The sequence below is a fragment of the Oryza sativa genome, chromosome 11, assembly GCF_034140825.1.
Source record: "Oryza sativa Japonica Group chromosome 11, ASM3414082v1".
Lineage (NCBI taxonomy): Eukaryota > Viridiplantae > Streptophyta > Magnoliopsida > Poales > Poaceae > Oryza > Oryza sativa.
In genome coordinates, this window is record NC_089045.1 from 26148853 (window position 1) to 26170351 (window position 21499).

At 42.1% G+C, this 21499-nt stretch overlaps 2 protein-coding genes across 5 annotated transcripts; one reads left to right on the forward strand and one right to left on the reverse strand.

The window, feature by feature from the left end:
- Window positions 1-13318: 13318 nt before the first annotated feature.
- LOC4350946 (uncharacterized) lies at window positions 13319-17335 on the reverse strand. 4 transcript variants are annotated; one of them, XM_015762297.3, is made up of 3 exons: window positions 16893-17335; window positions 16283-16667; window positions 13319-14292 (listed from the first exon to the last, which is right to left on the reverse strand). In XM_015762297.3, the coding sequence occupies exons 2-3, from the start codon at window positions 16642-16644 to the stop codon at window positions 13725-13727; spliced, it is 930 nt and encodes a 309-aa protein (XP_015617783.1). In that variant the 5' UTR covers window positions 16645-16667; window positions 16893-17335; the 3' UTR covers window positions 13319-13724. The 4 variants fall into 4 exon arrangements, with proteins under 4 accessions (XP_015617783.1, XP_015617781.1, XP_066161531.1 ...); XM_015762295.3 differs by having other exon boundaries at window positions 13319-14301; XM_066305434.1 differs by having other exon boundaries at window positions 16745-17006.
- A 2772-nt stretch (window positions 17336-20107) lies between these two features.
- LOC107278736 (uncharacterized) lies at window positions 20108-21467 on the forward strand. Its single transcript, XM_015761773.3, has one exon. The coding sequence runs from the start codon at window positions 20238-20240 to the stop codon at window positions 21231-21233; it is 996 nt and encodes a 331-aa protein (XP_015617259.1). The 5' UTR covers window positions 20108-20237; the 3' UTR covers window positions 21234-21467.
- The last annotated feature ends 32 nt before the right edge of the window (window positions 21468-21499 follow it).

Consider the following 21499-nt stretch of genomic DNA (forward strand, 5'->3'; position numbering starts at 1 on the left):
ATTTTATAATAAAGTTATCTTTTTATATTACAAACGTAAAACCAGTGCAATTGCTCCTATTATATGGAACTCCTGATTAATGTTATGTTCGACATAATTTAAAATCAATTTTCAACTATTCACAACATTTAAACTCAGTTTTCAACTATTATGTTCCACAACATAAAAGCCATTTTTCAGTCCTGCCATGTTTTAATTGCTCCTACTTTATGGAGCTCCTAGTTAATGTTATGTTCGACATCATTTAATATCAATTTTGAACTATTCACAACATTTTAACTCAGTTTTCAACTAGTATGTTTCACAACATAAAAGCCAATTTTCAATCCTGGCATGTTTCACAACTACTATATTTCACAACTTAAAAATCACTCAAAAAAAGAGGCTAGAATATTACTCACTACTAGAAAAACGATTTTTGCAAACAGACCAAAAAGTTCTAAGCGGAGCTTCACCCCGCCTGTACTTGAAGGCCTGCAAAAATAGATGATTTTTATATGCGGACATTAGCCCCGCCTACGAAAATCATTTTCAGAGGCGAGCCTCTACATCGATCTTCGCACACACTACATCCACCAGCCTGCGAAAACCACCTCATTGAATTAAAAAAAAAACCGACCCGCTACCGCCCTCCCCTGCCAGCCCCTCCCTCCGGCCGCCGGCTCTCCTCCCCTTCCCCCTCCCCATCCGGCCCTTCCTCCTCCGTTCACCGTCACCGCCGAGGGTGACCGGGTCACCACTGCCGCCGACTCTCCTCCTTTATCTGCCACCTCCGCTGGCCGGCTCCCTCCACACCGCCGGATCTTCTAGTCGCCGCACACCACCACCCTCCGCGCCGGCTGTGGCTGCCACCTCCACCCTCCGCACCGCTGCCTCTGTGCTGACGGCTCCCCTCCTTGTCGCCGCACGCCGCCAGCCGTGGCCGCTGCCTCCGCCCTCCGTGCCGGAGGAGTGAGGGAGTGAAGGGGGAGGTGAGGGGAAGAGAGTGAATCTGAGAGGAAGGAGTGAGGGAGTGAAAAGGTGAGGGATAGAGATAAGGGGTGGGTGACGGATATTACGAGGCCGGTTGGTGTGGGCGGTGGATTTTTGCAGGCAGAGGACCTAAGGTTCCGCCTGTGAAAATCGTTTTTCGCTGGCGTAACCTTAATGAGGTCCGCTTGAAAAATAATGGTTTCGCAGGTACTAGGTTTATGGTATCTTGAGCTATTTTTGTAAATGGTGATTTTATAGTCTGCCTAGAAAAATAAAATCGTAATGTTGGGAAAAATCGTTTTTCTAGTAGATACTTATGGATGAAGTTAACCACGACGGATTCTAAGGGTCTGTTCACTTTGATGCCAAAAAAATCTTACAAAATTTTGGCAATACCAAAATTTTGGCATAGTTGCCAAAATTTTGGTAACTTGCTAAAATTTTGGTAGGATTTCTTATATAGTTACCAAAATTTGGCAGCAAACTAAATGTAGCCACTTTTTTGGCAACTTTATCAAAACTTGGTAAGGTTGAAAATAGCATCAAAGTGAACATACCCTAAATTGTCGAAGAGTACATAACAAAAACAAAGGAATCTAAACTTCCAAGAATATTACTTGATCAGGTGGAAGAGGGAATCAGCCACACTAAATTGCATAGTGCTTGCGTACTTAACTGGCAATGTGCTTTCCATAGAATGATAGAAGTGGAGAAAAGCAACGTGCTTACATATTTATAATATGAGTCCAAAATCCAAATGACTATGATGCTAATATGTTGTCTATTTCATGTACATATGAGATGCAAACCGCTCTCACTCAGAAGATAATGATAACAAGACCGTACCTACGGCTATGATGTTTTTTTTTAGATAAATGTGACAAACATGGGCAACACTTGTGATTGGTGGGGCCATAAAATAAAGAAAAACAACAACTTATGATAAATTATCAACTTGTACATATATGCCTTTAAAATGGGTAGAATCAGCTGAAAGTAGGTATATATAGCTAGTTATAATTTGATTTAGATTTTGCATATGTATTTAATGCATTGTAATACAATTTCTCATTCACAATATATGTGAAGAATGTGAACGTGTAACTTTAGTATTCAGATAAATCTTACTGTCCTAGGGTCCTCGATATAAATACTACCTCTATCCCAATTTGATCACCGCCTAAGATTTTTGAGGTTTTCGTAGATTGATCATTATCTAACTGGTGGCCATTCGTTTATTTGTGCACAAGTAAATCGCCTAAGATTTTTGAGGTTTTCCTAGATTGATCATTATCTAACTGGTGGCCATTCGTTTATTTGTGCAGAAGTAAATGATATCATGGCATGTCTATCCATTTATTTGTGCATGAGTAAATACCATTATTACATGTCTATTCATTTATATGTGCAAGATTAAATGGCATCGTTGTCTACATGCATCCCTAACACAACACCTTATCAATGAGGTTAAATTTCATAATAAATGATACTTTATTGCCTTGATATTGGTGCTATTTATAAATATGATGATTTACTAGAAAAAATGCCCGTGCGTTGTAACGGGTGAAGTATATTTTAATTTTATTATTGTTATATATATGTCTAGTTAAGATGAAATTCACTGTGGAGTTTGTTTGAACATATATATATATATATATAATTTGATTACTCAGAGATAATAGGGCTCCCTTCGGATTTCACGGGATTGTTTTTTTCGAATTAAAACGGGTCCGATCGATACTCCCATAGTTAGACCCGGTAGCGGGAGTGGGAGGATGATCATCCTGGTGGGGCGATGAACGGTGGATGGGAGAGGGAGTACGTACTCCCGGGAGTACAGAAGCATTTTCCTATATATATATATATATATATATATATATATATATATATATCATCAAGGGAAAGAAAATTTGAAAAAAATCCAGGTCGCTCCGTCGCACTGCGTAAACGACATACAGTATCATACTATCATATGCATAATCACGTCATGCTTTTCCAAGCGGCACGGCAGCCTACTGCCTACCTAAACTCTTCAGAGTATTCGTCAGACAAGAGGACCATATGGCATATGTACAGTATGTTGCTCGGTGCGCTGGCTCATCGATCCTCTTCAGAGTTCAGACTTCAGCCATCACGTGAACGACTCCAAGTAGGTTCGTGTGCTTTTTTTTCTTTTCACTCTCCCTTCGCCTGTTCCCCTAGGAAGGGAGTGGCTATTGAAAAAGGCAAGCAATATCATATTTGGATTGTGTCTCTAGAACCAGCGAGGGAACCAGAACGAAAATTACGAAAGATATACTCCCTCCGTTTTTAAATATTTAGCATCATTGACTTTTGAAGCACATACTCCCTCCGTTCAAAAAAAGGCAAACCCTGGGTTTCCGTGTCCAACTTTAACTGTTCGTCTTATATGAAATTTTTTTATAATTCGTATTTTCATTGTTGTTAGATGATAAAACATGATTAATATTTTATGCGTGACTTGTCTTTTAATTTTTTCTATTTTTTTATAATTCATATTTTCATTGTTGTTAGATGATAAAACATGATTAATATTTTATGCGTGACTTGTCTTTTAATTTTTTTCATTAATTTTTCAAATAAGACGGATGGTCAAACATTGGGCACGGAAACCAAGATTTGTCTTTTTATGAGACGGAGGGAGTATTTGACTGTTCGTCTTATTCAAAAACTTTTTGTGAAAAATGTAAAACTATATGTATATGTATACATATAAGTATATTTAACAATGAATCAAATGATAGGAAAATAATTAATAATTATTTAAATTTTTTGAATAAGACGAATGGTTAAACATATTTTAAAAAGTCAACGACGTCAAATATTTAAAAACGGAGGGAGTATAATGCATCCTAATTATTTTTATGATAGTTAAATATGATATATTTTATCTAGAATTGAATAATCTACCCGCATCCCTGAAAAGCACATCTTATGTATGCCGCTTACTGTACATGGTTCAAAACCAGCCTACCCGTTCAAAACCGGGTCGCTAAACCACAGCTGCTGGTTCTACACGGTTCTAGTTGGGTTAGTCCATCACAACCTGTTCGAAGTTCAATTGTTCAAACCTAGTGCTACTGACATGGCTATCGGCGATGTCTCCTGGTTGTCGCTGGTGTGATCAGATTGAGCGCCTCGCTATGCTTATCGACCGGGGTCCGGCCATTCGAGGAGGAGGAGAACCACACCATTCTAGGGTTCATGGTGTGGTCGTCATCGTCTGTGTCGTTGCACACTCCATCCACCTCCTTGTCGTGCTTGCATTGTAAATGATGGTGACTTGGTGAATGACGGTAGGCGGAACACACCGGGATTTCTCAAACTATAATTAGTAACCGTGCGGTTACCGCGGACTGCACGTAGAAATTGATAAATCTTGTTTAAATTTAAATTTTAGAAAAAAAAGGAAAAAAAATCCCCAAAGAATTCTAGAAGTAGTGCAAGAGTTGTAATGATACCTCGTGATATAAATTTATGAAAATGCTAAGTTAACTCCATATTTTGGCATAACTACTAGGCTGTGTTGCTTCAAAATCATGGTTTGGTGCTCTTGAACATTACATTATGGACACTATAAGTATAATCTTTGTAGTCGTGTTGTCGTGGACATCATAATTATTTCTATTGTTGTCAAATATGAGGTTAATTGTGGTTTTCTATTCCCTGCAATTTTCTCTTTCTTTTGAAGTCGAAGACCCTGGTTACAGTGGCTTATCGCGCGGGTTATCGCAAACTACCCATCCATAGTTGTCTCCCTTCTTTTCTCTGATTGTTGTGTTCCCGTCAAATGATTTGAAAGACTAAGCGGTCTAACCTATCATATCCGGTGACCCAAACCGTCTAAAACTAATCGTCGTCAGTTGGGGTTGGCTTTGTGGTGCAAACCCATCCCAAAATGCTGATGAACATGCCAAATTGTTTTTAGAGAAAACTCCTTCTATATGTAACAAAGATTAATTCTACCTAATTAAAAAAAAACCTTGAGAGTACCAAATAATATCACAAAGACATTTTTGCCTTGGTCTTCCCCTCTTCCTTTTGATTCCTTCCATGGTTCAATAAGCAGTACTCCCTCCGGTTTCATTTTAATTGACGTTTTGGACAATGATACGGTCTACGAGATATATCTTTAACCTTATTTTTCTATTATAATATATATAATAAATAAATGCATGTTTACTTTTATTATAGTGCTTTAAAAGACAAATCTATATATGTTGTTCTAGTTCCTTTAAACTAAATATTTATAAAGTTATTGATGGTCAAAGTTATTAAAGTTTGACCTCAACCTTATTCAAAGCGTCAATTAATATGGAACCGGAGGGAGTAATCATATAGGCCCATGCATTGGCGCCTTCGCTGTGAGACAGCAGCTGCGGCCGCGTCGAGGACTCGAGGCTACTGCAGGCAGAGAGATGGTGTGGACTTGTGGTCGAGGACCCAAAGAACGCCGCATGCATCAGTTACTTCGGCCTTTGAATATTAATGCAATACAAATCTACTTTCAATTTTTTATGTTGGTCAAATGGAGTACTACAATAATAAATCTTTTCACTACCTCAGTATTCTGCATGGATCCTCGATGTTGCTTAACTCGACCGCCACCACCATCGACCAGAGGGACCACCCTCACCGACCTCGCCGCGTCGCTCCTCCACCCCTTCACCATTTTCGTCGGGCGTCCTCACCGTCGAGGAGAAAAGAGAGGTGAGGGGAGAGAGATGAAGAGAGGGGAGATGGGGAGAGAGGAGGAAGGAGGGAGGGGAGTGAGAATGACATGTGGGACTTACGTGGGTCACCTTTTTTTAATTATGTTTTTGTTGTAATTGATATATGGGTCTACGGTTTTTATTATTTTCCCAATCAAATTGCCATGTAAGGGCCACGTTGGGACGAAGACCTAGTCAAATTAGCCACGTAGATGTCATGTCGGTCAAAACCGGGAACAATTCCGTTGAGGGACATAGTTTGCACTGGTTCTGTAAGTTGGGGGGACCATTCTATTTGGTTTTTCGATTCGAAGGATCAAAATCGGATTCGGTGTCAACTTAAGGGACCTCCAATGAACTTATCGGAAAGAAAAATCGTACCGGCCTAGTTGGGCCCAATTCGATCTCTCGTCGCTGGTTGCGCAGTTAGACGCGAACGCGACTCCGTCTCGTACCTGAACTGCCTCCGCCTTTATAACCGGCGCCACCCCTTGCTGCTAAATCTTGAAAACGAATCCAAGATTCCGCCGCGAAATCATCCACCCATGGCCGTCGACGGCGAGATGCCTGCCTTGGAGTCCCAGTTCAATCAGTGCGCCATCACGGCGGAGGAGGAGGCGGCGGCGTTGCCCGATTCGACGGAGCCGCCCTGCACCAACGTCGCCAGCCAAGACGAGGAATCGGGTTCCGCCGCCGGCGAGTCCGAATCCGAATCCGACTCCGACGATCTCGACGAGGTGATCGCCGACATCCTGGAGGGGGGTGACGACGGCGGCTCTGCCGACTACTACACGGGGCCTCTACTACCGGAGGGCACGATGCTGCTGACGAAGACGTTGGTCGACAAGATCCTGGCGCTGCGGCGGAGGAGGTTCCCCATGCCGCCAGCCACGGGCGGCGAGCGATTGTGGTGGGTGTCGCCGGAGTTCCGCGAGGAGTTAATTGCCGCCGAGCTCGCGGCGGCGGCGGTGTTCGACGCGTCGCAGGACAAGTTCGTGGAGTGCCAGGCCATGATCGCGGAGAAGCGCCACCCGGAGCACGGGTACGCGGTCGTCGAGGAAACCGGCTAGGTGATGGCCACCATTTGCAGGGCGTTCTTCGGCAGATACAACGAGAGCGACGACGATGACGACGATGATCTCTTTTGTGGCTGCGTTGATGCGAACGAATGTAAATGCGGTGGTGATGATTGGGCGGACGAATTCATTGATGAGGAAGATGATGATTGCAGTGAGGATGTGGATGAGAAGGAGGAGGAGAAGGATGAAAGTTGCTGTCAAAGGATGATATATCGTTTGAGATGATAAAATATTTTCCTTCTTTGTTTCGGTTCTATGAGTTCTAGGGAGGATTAGAGGCATATATTTTCTCTTATGTTAGTTGACTGTCCATTGGTATCTATCCTTTTATATATATATATATATATATATATATATATATATATATATATATATATATATATATATATATATATATATATATATATATATATATATATATATATATATATATATAGAAAATCGCATTTTTGTTTTGTTACGATTCTACAGTACTTTTTAGGAAGGACTGAAGGTGTAGAATTTCTTTTATGTTAGTTTAATGTCCAAAAGTATATGTGAAAATTGCATCTTGGACAGGATGAAGCTAGCTTTACTAATCTCAATTTGCATGAAGGTTGACATATTGTACAACTCCTCAGGCCGGAGCAAGACAAGCTCCGACTTACGCTAGTTTAAGGGAGAACGCATCCAAGAGCCGTCCGATTCACGCGCACGCCATCAGCCATCCAACATCATCAAGCATGCATGCATGCAAAAATATTTTAAACTACTTTTTTTTCTTAAATTATTTATCCAAATCATGATCCGATTGCACCATTAATTTCATTGCAATTAAATCTTTAAAACAAGACCACACATGGATATATTCTGGTGAAAAAAAATTAGCTTATTATTAAATTATTTTTAAATGTTGCACGTTGTTCCACCAAGTATATCGGAATTGTTTCACTAGATAAATCGAAAATGTTTCAATCGTTTAAACCGGACGTTGTTTCACCTTATATAAAAACAATGTTTCACTAAATAGCGAAAGAATGTTTCAAGTCACTGCAACATTTGATTTATATAAAGTGAAATATTTTTTGTGGAACAAAAAATAAAATGAATTCTCTTAATAGATGATTTCCATAATATGTGGGTTATTTGTTGCAAAAGATTTTTTCAATTCACTGCAATATTAGATCTATACATAAACATTGTGAGTATACTAGGTAAAACATTTTTAGTGGAACATTGTGAGTACACTAGTGGATACTTATTGAAACACTCAACCAACATATATGCAACATTTACAAATAAACCAGTGAAACACAATAAACTACTTACTGAAACATACAAATAGCACTATGAGATACATTAAAGAAAGATATATACATCGTGACACTAAATAAATTTGTGCAACATAATAGAATTTCAGCTGAAACATCTAATTTTCATATGTGAAACATTAAGTTTAATTGGTTGAAACATGTGTATTTTTTTATTATAATATGGTCATGTGAGATCTTGTTGTAAAGATTTAATTGTAACGAATACAATGGTGTAATCGGATTGTAAATTGGATGAGTAATTTAGAAGAAAAATCATTTTCAAGTTTGCTAAAAGTGTGTTATGTACATGCAAGTAACCTCGTGTCATCTCTCTTTCATGCATATTAATACCCACAAAGGAAGTATATGTAACAGAGAGAGGATCTGACAAAGGCTGCATGCAGCAAAATCACAGTAAGAGGCGTCCGATTTTTTTTCTCAAGATCGGACGACCGGGTTGAAGCATTTTTGTAGTTTAAGGCTTTAAGAACTTGTTACTCCTGGTAAACATGGCTCACCTGTGTGTCGGCCGACATGGACCGACCTCACCTATGGGTGGGCTATGATTGTAACTGTAACTGATGTGCAAATTGAAACTTCATCCAATAATGATTCTAATTGGGATTCTAACTTATGTGAAAATTGAAACTTCATCTCCAATGCAAGGTGCAAGGTGCAATGTGTATGCAGCTAATTAAGTTAATTGGGCTTGGTCAATGTAACACTCTTTAATACGACTATGATCCATGTACATGGATTAGTGTATCTATATTTGCTTTTATATTGTGTTGATCATTGATCCTCCCCAGTTGTGTGGTCTATTTATTGTTTTTCTTTGGCGGTTATGAAGATGCCCTGTTGAGCATGATTCATCAATTTGATAGATTGTTAGGTTTTGGCATATGTATTCATTACTGTTTTAATATACTCCAATTCATTCAGGTTGGCATATTTTTTTTCATGTGAAGATTTGGCTTAAGAGGTACTGCCTGAAAACTAGAAGGTATTTTCCTGTTGCATGTTCCTTTGATTTGTGTACAGGGACAGATGGTTTTTCTTGTGTGTTTACTACAAAGCTCATTACTTTGAGCTTAATTATTTGCATGATGTCTGTAATTGTTGCAGCCATGCCAATCTTGCATTATAAGCCTTGTATTAGTTGCAGTCTAGTTTCGTGAACGGTTGTCTGAGCTATTTTTAGTTTGTTACAGGTCTGAGGATGATGTGTTTGGGGTTTGGTCATATGCTTCAGAAATTGCTGACCAGATGTGTAGGTTAAGATGGAGACAAGCAACAATGGCCAACAATTCTTTTAGAGTTATTACTAGTATTATGGAGGTGCATCCATCTCGTTGATTTTTTGCTGGCTGTTGCATTCGGAATTACGAGGTTTACATATATATTGACCTGATGTTAAAAGTTCGGTGGACTTGATCTGAGAAACTTGAGTGTTAATTATGTGTTTCATAAAATATGTTCTGGTATGGAAAACAACAGATAAGTATATGAAGGATTCTTGCAATGGTAACCATGCATGATGGTGCATGCTGTCGTCTGCGCCTGCTTTGCGTGTCATGCTAGTAAGTTTGAATTGCAATTTGAATTTGATGTGGCGGTAGTTTCCAAATTTCAATGTTGTGCACTGCAAGGTCGATTGGTTGGGTTGGGTTGGGTAGTTTTCCAGGCCATCATGTATTCATGTTGCGTCTGAACTTTGATTCTGAATTTCTATTTCACCAACTTCGCTACTACAGGACAGGGCTATTATAACATAAACTTGTAGCACATAAAGATATATGTTACATGAGAATACCACAGTAGCACAAAGCATGCGTTACACGAAAGGCTGTAACACATACTACATCTAATGTGAAACAGTACAGTATTATAGGAAGAACTGTCGTAGCACATAATATGTGTTACTAATGCTAGTTACCAGTATACTTGCAATATAAGAATTGACAATTGCTCGTATATTAATTTTAAAAGTCACTATATGGACCTAACAAGAGTTATCACTAAAGAGTTTATACTATAGTAGAGTTCATTTACGAGTTTGACCAAAATGTGTATGTAGATAACAAAGTTATCTAAGAATTTTGGTCACTAAAGTGTTTACACTATAGTAAAGTTCCTTTATGAGTTTAACCAAAATTTGTATATAGATAACAAAGATTAGTTCTAAAATCTTTTGTTGATGATGACTTCTATATAGATAACAAAGATTAACCAAAACTTTGTTGTTGATGACTTTTTCAGTTGAAATCATTTAGTATTTGAAAATATTGTTTGAAGTTGCCATAATTTGAAATTCAAATTCAAATTATTATAACAAAGTCATATAGCAAAATGAACAAAACAAAAGTTATAGATATTGATGCGTTATACAACTTTGTTGTTGATAACTTTTTTAATTGAAATCATTTAGTATTTAAAATGTTATTTGAAGTTGTCATAATTTGAAATTCAAATTTTGTATAGATCAATCAAACTCAGATGGAGAAATAACAAAAATAAGATTGGTAGATCTCAATAAGTTATACAACTTTAATTGTTTTTTACAACGTTTTCACATAAGTTCATTTAGTATGTTAAAATTTGATTCGAAGGTTTAATATTTTAAAATTAATTAAAAGGAGGAAGGTAAAATGGACTTCTGGGTGAGAGAGGAGAAAAGACCTTGTACAAGGACAAGGGCTGCCATCGCGAGATGCAACAACCGCGCCGACGGAGAGACGATTGGCGCGGAGGACAATCAGCGGGGCGACAAGGGGTCAGTGATCATGGCTATGCTGCTAGCCACACTGTTACCTGCCACACCCCCTATCGAATTGGGCCTAACTAGGCCGGTACAATTTTTCTTTGAAATAAGTTCATTTGAGGTTTCTTAACTTGACACCTAATCCGATTTTGGTCATTTGAAACAAAAAAACCATATATAACGGTCCCCCAACTTACAAAACCAGCGCAAACTAGATCCCTCGGCGATATTGTTCCTGGTTTTAGCTGACATGACATCTACGTGGCTAATTTGACTAGGTCTTCATCCCACTTGGTATTGACGTAGAGCTTACATGGCAATTTGATTTGGAAAATAATAAAAACCATAGACCCACATGTCAGTTGCAACAAAAACATAATTAAAAAAGGTGGGACCCACGTGGGTTCCGCTTGTCATTCTCACTCCCCTCATCTCTTTCCTCCTCTCTCCCCATCTCCCATCTCTTCATCTCTCTCCCCTCACCTATCTCTTCTCCTCGACGGTGAGGACGCCCGACGAAAATGGTGAAGGGGTGGAGGAACAACGCGGCGAGGTCGGTGAAGGTGGTCCCTCTGGTCGATGGTGGCGACGGTCGGGTCCAGCAACGTTGAGGACCCATGCAGAATGCGGAGGTACGGCAAAGGGGACGAGGCTAGTGGCTCGGTGGGCGACGAGGCGAGGTAGAGGGGGTGGCGAGAGCGATGGGCGAAGCATATCGACGTGGGTCCCCCGGAGTAGCGTCAGCAACCAAGATCTAGAGAGGACAGCGTGGTAGTGGAGCGGCGTAGTTGGGGGGGCCAAAGCTGTGGAGGACGATGCCAGCGGTGACCCGGTTGGAGTAGGGGTGGAAGATGTGACGTGGCAACCTGGCCGACGGGTGGCGCATCCAGATCCCGATGATGGTGGCGGCGACGACAGACATGGTTTCCTACCATGGCCGGGGTGCGGTAGGCCGTGCAGGCCAGATGATGCTCCATCCCCGCCCCCACTCCAGCCTCCCCGCCTCCTCCCTCTTCGCGCGTTGGAGGTGGTGTCAGCGATGATGGATTTGGACTTAGGAGGAGCTTGCCGGCCTCGCCGCCACCTCCCTGCCCACCTACCCCCCTCCCTCGCTGGCCTCCCCGCCTCGTCCTCCTCTTTGCACACTCGTCGGTGGACCATGACGCCCACATGCTCAACAGTGGAGGTAGTGCCCACCTCTTCCCCGTCGATTTGGCATCCCCACGCCTCCGCCGTGCCTCCACTCTCGCTCGTTGGTGTGCCGGCTGCATCCGGGGAAGGAGAAGGGGAAGAGGGAAAAGGAGAATGGGAGAGATAGAGAAGAGAGAGGATGAGGGGGAGGACATGAGGCCCATATGTGGGCTCCACTATTTTTTATCTTATTATTTGACTGACATGTGGGTCCATATATTTTGTTTTATTTTTAAAATTGTTAAATTTTGTTTCATATGCTGCGTCAGATGAAAACCGAGTCAAATTAGCCACGTAGGTGTCACGAAATCAAAACCACCGTCTAAACCGTCATGTGACCTATATTATACCGGTTTTGACAGTTGAGGGATCCGTTGTATCTGGTATTATGGTTCTAGGATGCAAATTGAACTCGTCGAGTTAAGGGACCTCAAGGGAACTTATTCCTTTTTTTCCCAAGTTTTTATACTTCTCTAACAGTCTAAAAGGGAAAGCTAAGTGAAGAAAGTGACAATAAAATGTCCCGAAATTACACGGATCTGAAGACGAATTTTTGTACTTCTACTCGGACAGTTTAAAAGGCAAAGCAAAGTGACAAAAGTTGGCCCTAAATTGATTCCGAATGTAAAGTTCTAAATTCGAAATAAACCACAACTCTACCAATTTCACTTTACCACCACTTTCAGTCCTACCAATTCTTTCGTAATAACCAAGAATTGTTAGGGTAACAAACTAAGCAAACTTTTGTCATTGTCACTTTACCAAAATTTTGGTATTTTCAAAAGTATCTTCTCATACAAACACTACTAAATTTTGGTTAGGCTACAAACTACACACATCCAACATTGCTAAAGTTTGGAAACTCCAAAGTGTGTCAGATAAGGTTAATTTCAGCAACAAATTAAACAAGCCAATGTACAATTATACATTGCACAGGAGCAAGACGGGTTGCCAATCTGAATGGACCTATTGGCCTGTTTGGCAAGAGAAGAGAAGAGGAATGGGAGTTTTAAGGAGGGAGTTGATGGTGGGATTGGTCATGGGAGTTACATTTTTAGTCCCCATCTCTTGTTTGGTTTCACATCGAATTCCCTACAAGTCTCACGAATTAACAGGCCTCCCCCAGGCAAGAGATTGATGGGAATTGGACCTCTTAATTCCCTATCCCAAACCCTCTCGAATTCCCAAGTCTTTCAACCAAACTACAGATTTAAACTCCTAGATATCATAAACTCCCATTCCTCATCACTAACTCCCTCCAACCAAACAAACCGTATGATCACATCAAAGTACAAAAAACATGTCTAAAAACAGTTTCTAATTATATGCTGTTCATCCATAATGCTGTCGTATGCATAACCCAGTAACCAATTTGATGTACAAGACAAAACCTCTGCACCGATCAGAGGAAAAATCGTAATCCAAATATAAACCCTCACGTAATCACAACAAAAAGGATCAATCAAGCAACTGATCAAATCAAAGTTTCCATGAATTTTGTATCCCCTATTGTGGTTAATCCCAATTAATCTGCAGCCTCCTACTCTTCGATCGTTTCATGATCTGAAAATTCCGAATTCTGAACTCTGAACTGCCCCTGCCACGTGTCACATGCACTCTACTTCCTCTTCCTATACCCAAATCCAAGAAGACGGCGGCGACGACGGACAGCGACGTCGCCGGCGAGCCCGCTCACTTAGATCGCGGTGTCCTCCAGCGGCAGCGCAGAGCCGACGAACCTGTCCCCCTCGCCGGCGCCGGCGCCGGCGAGCTGCGCCTCCATGGCGGCGACGTGCTTGGCGTGCATCGTGGCCAGGTCGGGGTGCCCGTGCCTCGCCGCGGCGACGGCGAAGCACCCGAGCGCGTAGGCGCAGACGAGGAAGACGAGGCCGAACAGCTGGAAGTTGGCGAGCTGCTCGGCGCGCTCCTGGGCGGCGTGGGTGTGGCAGTCGATGTGGCCGTCGGCGTCGCGGCGGCAGCCCGCCGGCAGCGAGGGCCCGTAGAGCGTGAACGCCGTCTGGTAGAACCAGAGGCCCTGGAGCGCGATGGCGGCGCCGCTGGCGATGTCGACGGGGAAGCTCGCGGGGAGGAGGGCGCCGAGCACGGTGGTGGCGACGCAGAGCGCGACGACGACGACGAGGAGGTAGTGGTAGTAGCCCTCGAGGCCCTGGTGGGTGGTGGAGTGGAAGTAGAAGAGGAGGAGCTCCGCCATGAACGCCGTCGACGCCACCAGGCACAGCGCCCCCTCCGGCAACGGCAGGTACCTGCAAACCCTTCACCAAAACAGTGTAAATTTTCAGATAAACACTGTAAATTTTTCAGAAATAGGAATTTCACAAAAAACTTGGAGAATTTTTTTTTGAACGAAAAACAGCACTAGAGTGTTTTCATTGAATAGAGCAGGAGAAAATACAACCCTTAGAGATAAAAAAAACTTGGAGAAATTGTTCCTTCTTGCATTCGAGACGGGCCCTTATTTATCAGTGTTATATTTGAAACAGAAGAATTTCACGAGAAACAGTTCAATTTGCGCGGATTTTCCTAGATGCCAAATCTTGCAAATTTTCAGTACATAGGAATTTCATGAAAAAAGAAACTAGAGAAATTGTTCCAATTTGCAGTGAATCCCTTTCATTCAAAATGTCTCACATTGTCAATGCCATGTTTGAAATGTAAGAATTTAGCACGAAACAGTTCAATTCGCATTTGAACCAGGCGCTCGTTCTCAATGTCATGTTTGAAACACAGAAATTTCATAGGAAACAGTTCAATTTGTACAGATATTCTGAGATGCAAATGGGGCCTTTACTCTAGACCATTGCACTGAAACTGTTGATGGTCACTCTCTGTACTTACAATGGGGGGAACACAACTACCTTTTTGATAACAACAATGGCTGCAAGGATAAGATAAAACAAAACAGCAATATGATTGGAGGTGAAAAGGTCACACAAGAATTCCATTCAGACCACAACAGGGCCCCCCCAACAATCAAATGCAAAACAGAGTCAGATTCAATTTGGCCATTTACAAATTGCACTTGCAGGAGGAATGCACTTCTCCCTGACCCCACCTCAACACTTTTATCTACAAAAAGGGTTAAATAAAAAGAGAAGAGGAAGATCTCCAAGAGGAAGATCAGAGGAAACAGTGGTAACCGGTAAACTTCTGCTCCATCCATGTGAATTTTGACTTCTTGCTAAAGCTGTGGGCACAGAGAAGAATCAATCCATTGATGTCTTCACCCAATTAGTTTATTTAACTCAATAGTAAACTATTGCCACCTAACTACCTTAATATATACTGACTGGGTGTTGAACCCATGAAGCTCCTTTCATGCACCAATGAGTTTTTTTTTTTAAAAAAAAAAGGTTAAACTAAACAACAGTGTGTAAAAAAGGTTGTTTGTTCTTTGGCAAAAAAAGGAGAATTGCAAATTTGCAATGTGCCATTTGGAGTGATGTGAAACTAGCACCTGCCAACTTGGACCAGCATGAGAGTTTAGAATTAGAATGGACACATGGCTTAGGCTGGACCAGCCAATCCTCTGCATTGTCTGTCCCAGTGACGTTTTCAGGATGCGACACCCCAATAGTCAAAATCAATGAGCCACAAGGGGGAAGGGAAGGGCTTGACAATTCCTGCCCCAACCAACTATTCCAACAAACATATCAACCCCTTTTCCTCATGTCCCACATGTACTCAAGAAGAACCCAACTGAAAAGATGCTGCTAGTAATCAAGCTCTGGAAATCTTTGATCACGCACACTTTATTCCAACACAAAGCGTCTCAATTATTTGGAGAGGCAAATGGCTTCTGAGTTAGTGAAAAAACGTGATACAGTTTGTTTTTTTGTTGTGGAATTTGATCCGAGCAAGATATAGATGAATAATGATCATATCACGACAAAAGATTTTTTTTTATCAAATTATGAATAAAAAGAAGAAATTCTGATCATATTAGGAAGTCAAGATGAGCAAGGAAGAGGAGTGGATTGGTGGTGGTCGTCGTTCTCAATTGGAGAGAAAAATGGATTATTCTTTGATAAGAACAAGAAAAGGATGAACATTGACCATATCATGACAAAGAAAAAAAAATAGAGAAATTTCGATCAAATTATGAATTAAAAAAATTAAATAAAAAGTTGAAAAAAAATATTATGATCATAGCATGAATAAACAGACGAAAATTTGATCATGTTAGGAAATCAATATGAGCAAGGGAAGAAGAGTGGATTGATCATGCTAGGTTACCTGGTTTTTTGGGAGAGGAGGGCGAGGATGCCGAAGAGGAAGAACATGAGGAGCATGCCGCCGTGCTCGAGGTCGTTGAGGTGGGCGGGGTTGATGCCGCCGTCGGCGAAGATGTGGAGGTGGGTGGAGTAGAGCACCTCGACGCACATGTCGAGGAAGGCGCCGCCGGCAATGACGTAGAGCTCGAGGTGGGCGGGGAGCCACGCCGGCGCGCCGCCGCCGCCGACGTCCACGGGGTTCCAGGCGCGCAGCCTGAACCCGCGCGGGTCGGCGGCGAACCTCGCCGCCGCCGCCCACACGTGCCACGCCCCCACCGCCAGGAACAGCGTCCCCGGCAGCACGTGCCCCTTGAACGACCCCATCGGAGAGGATCACCGGCGTTGACCTGAAACAAAATGGATCGCCCCGATCGTCACGACACCAAGAAACGCAAGCACGTCGCCGGCGAGGGGATCTAGCTACCGGAAGATTCGGCGGCGGCGGCGGCGGAGGAGGAGGAGAAGAAGAGAATTAAAGCAGGGTGGCGAGGCGAACGAATCATTTGCTTTATGATGGGGACGAGAAAGCGATCGACGCGCGCGAAGGAGAAAGAGAGAGAAGCTGCACGTACGTGAGTGATGAGATTCTACTCTGATTTTTTTTGGAGAAGATGAATTGATGATGATGATGGCTACTGCCCAACCTCTCTCGCTAACCTCTCCCAATCTCTGTATCTCCTCTCGTTGTTTCTTTCTCTAGTATGGGTGTGTGTACAAGTAGCCCTCGAGACTCCTGTAGGAGGAGGTGTTCGATGGGATCGACACGGCCGCGGCGCGGCGCGCTCTGGGATCGCCTGCGCGTTTTGTCGCTTGCTCTGTCTCCTCTCCTCGGCCTCGGCGTGTCGCACGAGCGAGCGCGCGTACCGGGGCCGTGGGGGCGCGGCGCGGCGCGACACGGGAGCGGCGACCTGGCGCGTCGGGGGCGCGACGCGCCGTGGTGGCGAGGGCGCGGTGCGGTGCGGTGCGGTGGAGAGTGAATGAGGGGTGGGGGCGCGCGAGCTGCAACAGCCGAGCCGGATCAGCGCTGGCGGTTGGTTTGATAACTTTGATTGGTCTCTCTCTCTGCTCCGGGATCGAGACCAGCTGCATGTTCCGTGGCCACAAGGTCAACCGATTATTTCCGACCGTCCGATATGGATCAAACGGCTATCTCGGCTGCGTTCTATTTTGTTTTTTTTTAAAAAAAAACTCACTACCTATAAATGTTTATATTTTGGAACGAAGGGGTATATAGGAGCAAGTTTAATAGGAAATGTGTTGCCTATTCATCTACAATATATAATATATTGCGGCTAACACACAACCACAATAGTTTTCTTTTGATAATTCACTCTCACGCTATCTTAGGGCCCCTTTGAATCGTAGGGTTGAAAAAATGGAGGGATAGGAAAAACACATGATTCTGACAGAAATTGAAGTGTAAAACAGAGGATTACAAAACACAGGAAAAACATAGGAATGGTCGATTGATTGGAGCGCAGGAAAAACGTAGGAATTAGATGAGAGAGATAGACTTAGAGGAAATTTTCCAAGAGGTTGGAGCTCTTGCTAAATTTCCTCCAAAATCCACATGCAACGTGGATTTCCATAGGAATTTCATAGGATTTGGAAAGCTTCAATCCTATGAAATTTCCTATAGGATTTGAATCCTATGAAATTCCTATATAAATCATTTGATTCAAATGTGCCCTTACCCTCTTTGCTTTTTTTTTTGAGATGTTACCCTTTGCGTGAGGAGTAACTCATTCTCTCTCCACTCACTTCTCCATCTCATTACCTAATCCTATGTTATATTTTTGGTAGCATTTAAGAGCATCACTAAGAGATACCCAATAAATCACCTCCCTAAATAACCTTTTGGAGATTTTTAACTAGGATTTGAGATTCTAAAATATCCTCCACTCCAACAGATTAGGTAACACATGATTCTATGTAATATAAGATGGGATCACCTACAAAACTACCAACGGGCAACCACTCTTCGGTCAAAAAAAAAAGGGCAACCGCTCCCCTTCTCATATATAATAACCCGACAGGTGGGGCCCACATGTTAATCCCTCTTTTCTTCCTCCTCTACACCTTCTCTCATTCTCTTGCATGACGGGTTGGCAATGGTATGAAATCGATGGCTGGCAAATGACCAACACATGACGCCCAACGGCGGCACGAGTCGGGATTGGCGACGGACGAGCTTGTGAGGACTGGTGCAGTGTGGACATCTCCATAGCGTGCGAAAATTGCCCACGATCGGTGGATTGGGAGCGAGAGGTCTTCTCCACTTATGGAGAACGTAAATCACAGGATTGAAATCCCAAACTTTTTTAATCTGATTAGGAGTTTTGATGGATCTTTTTTTTTTCTTAAAAACCCTTTGGGATTGGAATAGTATTGAGCGATTGTTGATCATGCTCTAAACACTTATAGTACTTGCTTAAGCAATAGAAAAATCCATTGATCGGCACACTTCCCGTGATACTAAATGGTGGAGTACTATTTCCGCACTCCCTCTATCCAAAAAAAATATGTTGTTTTAGAAAGTTATAAAGATATAGGCTAAAAAAACTACCATACCCTTTATTAATGCAGAGAGAAACGAAGGAATATTAATGCTTGAATGGCTAAAACGAGGAAAAAAGATTAGTAGTTTTAAGAGGTCTAGTGGATGAGGACCTAAACTTAAAAATACATCATTGATGGACAAATTAAAAGGTAAAAACACAACTTTTTTTAACGGAGGGAGTAAAAACTTTCTGAGTATGAAATTCTTTACAATAGTTACAATACATTTGTGTGCACCCTTGGATAATTACCACTAAATCATTCACATGAAAACCATTAATGAAAAGAAAAAAAAACAGGCTATTCACTTGAAAATTTTCACATACTGTTTGGAGTCAGGCAGGCTCTGATGTCTGAGCCACCTGAAAAGCCAAACCAGATGGACTGATGGACCAACTTCATATGACACACACAACTGGCATACTGATCCGAGTTCCATATAGGCAGGACAGTTCACGAGCATGGCTGCTCAAAACTGTTGAGCTACTCTGCTTTGTAAAAAGGAAGAGACAGTTAAGTACAGGAGCAAGCAGTCTGAGGCTCTGCTCCACATGAGTTCACTGTTCAGTGTTTAGGTCAGGGGGACCTGGCTACTACCAGTAGGAGAGTACTACAACCATCTGATTGCAACATGATTCATGAAAAATGAGGGAAAAAGGAAGGGGGGAAAATGGAAAAAGAGGATAGTAGTAGAGGGAAACTATTCTAATCCCTTGAGGGATGTTCCCTCGTTTGCTTAAAAATCATTTAAACGGTTATGAAAAATTCTGAAAAATTTTGACAATATTCATGCAACACATATATACAACTCTACAAAATCTTAAGTTCAGACTCAACTCACACGTCGAGATATAAAAAAGACAAATTCAACGTATAAATAGTAGCGTAATGTTTATATCTAAATTTGTCTTTTTTGTTTCTTGATGTGTAGATCGAATTTGAACTTGACTTTTGGTGGAGTAATAGGTATCATTATACTCTACATTGTCAATTTTTTTTCATAATTTTTCACAACTATTTGCATTGAATTTAGAAGAAAAAGATATACGAGGGGATATCCCCTCGAGGGATTAGAATCGACTCCCTAGTAGTAGATGATAGAATGATCCCCCTACATCATGAAAGGTGCTACTACATCCAATTAAAAAAAAGTGGACTTTTAGATCCCTGATATCTGATGATTACATAGTACAATCAAACTTTTAATGACTTCAAACACAAATATTGGCTAGTACCTCCGTCAAACATAATATGAGGCATGTCCAGATTCATTATGTTAGGACAAGTCACATCCTAGATTGCTACATTCTGATATGAAAAGAGTAGTAGCGTAGATCCGTGACTTGAGAGCTCACAACATGGCTCTACTTATGAGGATAGGAGGCAAGTTGTTATCAGACTCATCAGAACCATGTTTTCAATGGTTGCGCACGCAACACATGGCAAATGAGATCCCTATTAAAGCAAAACCAACAGAAACACCGATTTGGAAGACAGTCTGTTCCGTTATCGAGCCAGTTATTGCCTCCACTAAGGTAACGATTGGGAACGGCCAGCTAGTGCAGTTTTGGCGAGACCACTGGACAGCAGCAGGACGATTCAACCTCATATATCCGACACTAGCTTCCTACGCAACAAATATCAACTGTACAGTCTCCTCCCAACACACTAACGGTACCTGGACAATTGTTCTACACCCGGTTCTCTCTTCCCGGGCTCAAACCGAGTTACAGTCCCTCATGGATATATTGTTGGAACAGCACATACAACAGAATGTCCCCGACAAAAGAACACTGCTGCTTGGTTCCACAGATATCACAACATCAGCAAACTACAACTTGTTGACTTATCATGGCATCCTTTGGCAGCCGGCAACACTTATCTGGAACAAGGCTATCCCCAACACTTGCAGGATCTTTTTGTGGTTAGCGTTCCGAGACAGGCTCAACACCAATGCAAACAGGGTTCTTAAAAAATGGGATTCCAACCCACACTGTATGACCTGCCCAGCTATTGAAACATCAAATCACATCATTCTTCGTTGCAAATTAGCAGGGGAAGTCTGGAAGAAGCTCAACCTATATGAGACAGCCGTGCGCAGCTCTAACATACAAGATTTTGTGGAATCAATCCTGGACACCTTGCCAGAACACCAGAAACCGGGATGGCCTGCATGCTTTGCTGCTTGTTCGCACGGTCTCTGGAAAGCACGCAACCAGCTGATCTTCAAGCTCACGGAAACAAGCGTTGCATACATCCTGCATCGAATCAGAGAAAGTCTCCAATTATGGGTTCATCGCTTAAAGCCTAGCCTTCGCGAACACCTCAACACTTGGGCAGACAAGCTTAGCTAGGTTTCCTTTTTATTCCTGTATTTTTATTTTTATTTTTATTCCTGTGTTTTGTTCTTTCTTCTTCCTTTTCTTCTCCTTTCCTTCTTTTTTTATCTTTCTTTCTCTTTATCCTTCCTCTCTGTTCCCCCCCCTGTATAATCTCTTGCCAGCCACTGGCTTTGTCACTTTTATGACCACCATTAATACAATGGAAACAAGGTAGAGTCTCTCTACCTTTTGCGTCAAAAAAAAAAAGTAGCTTTCATCTTATGTTTGCAGCTGAATAC

Bases quoted from the DNA above. Each gene is read 5' to 3' on its own strand.
- LOC107278736 (XM_015761773.3), top strand. From the start codon at position 20,238: ATGGCTCTACTTATGAGGATAGGAGGCAAGTTGTTATCAGACTCATCA.
- LOC4350946 (XM_015762295.3), bottom strand. From the start codon at position 16,644: ATGGGGTCGTTCAAGGGGCACGTGCTGCCGGGGACGCTGTTCCTGGCG. The intron at 14,302-16,282 runs GTAACCTAGCAT...GTTTTGGTGAAG, and splicing joins CTCCTCTCCCAAAAAACCAG to GGTTTGCAGGTACCTGCCGT.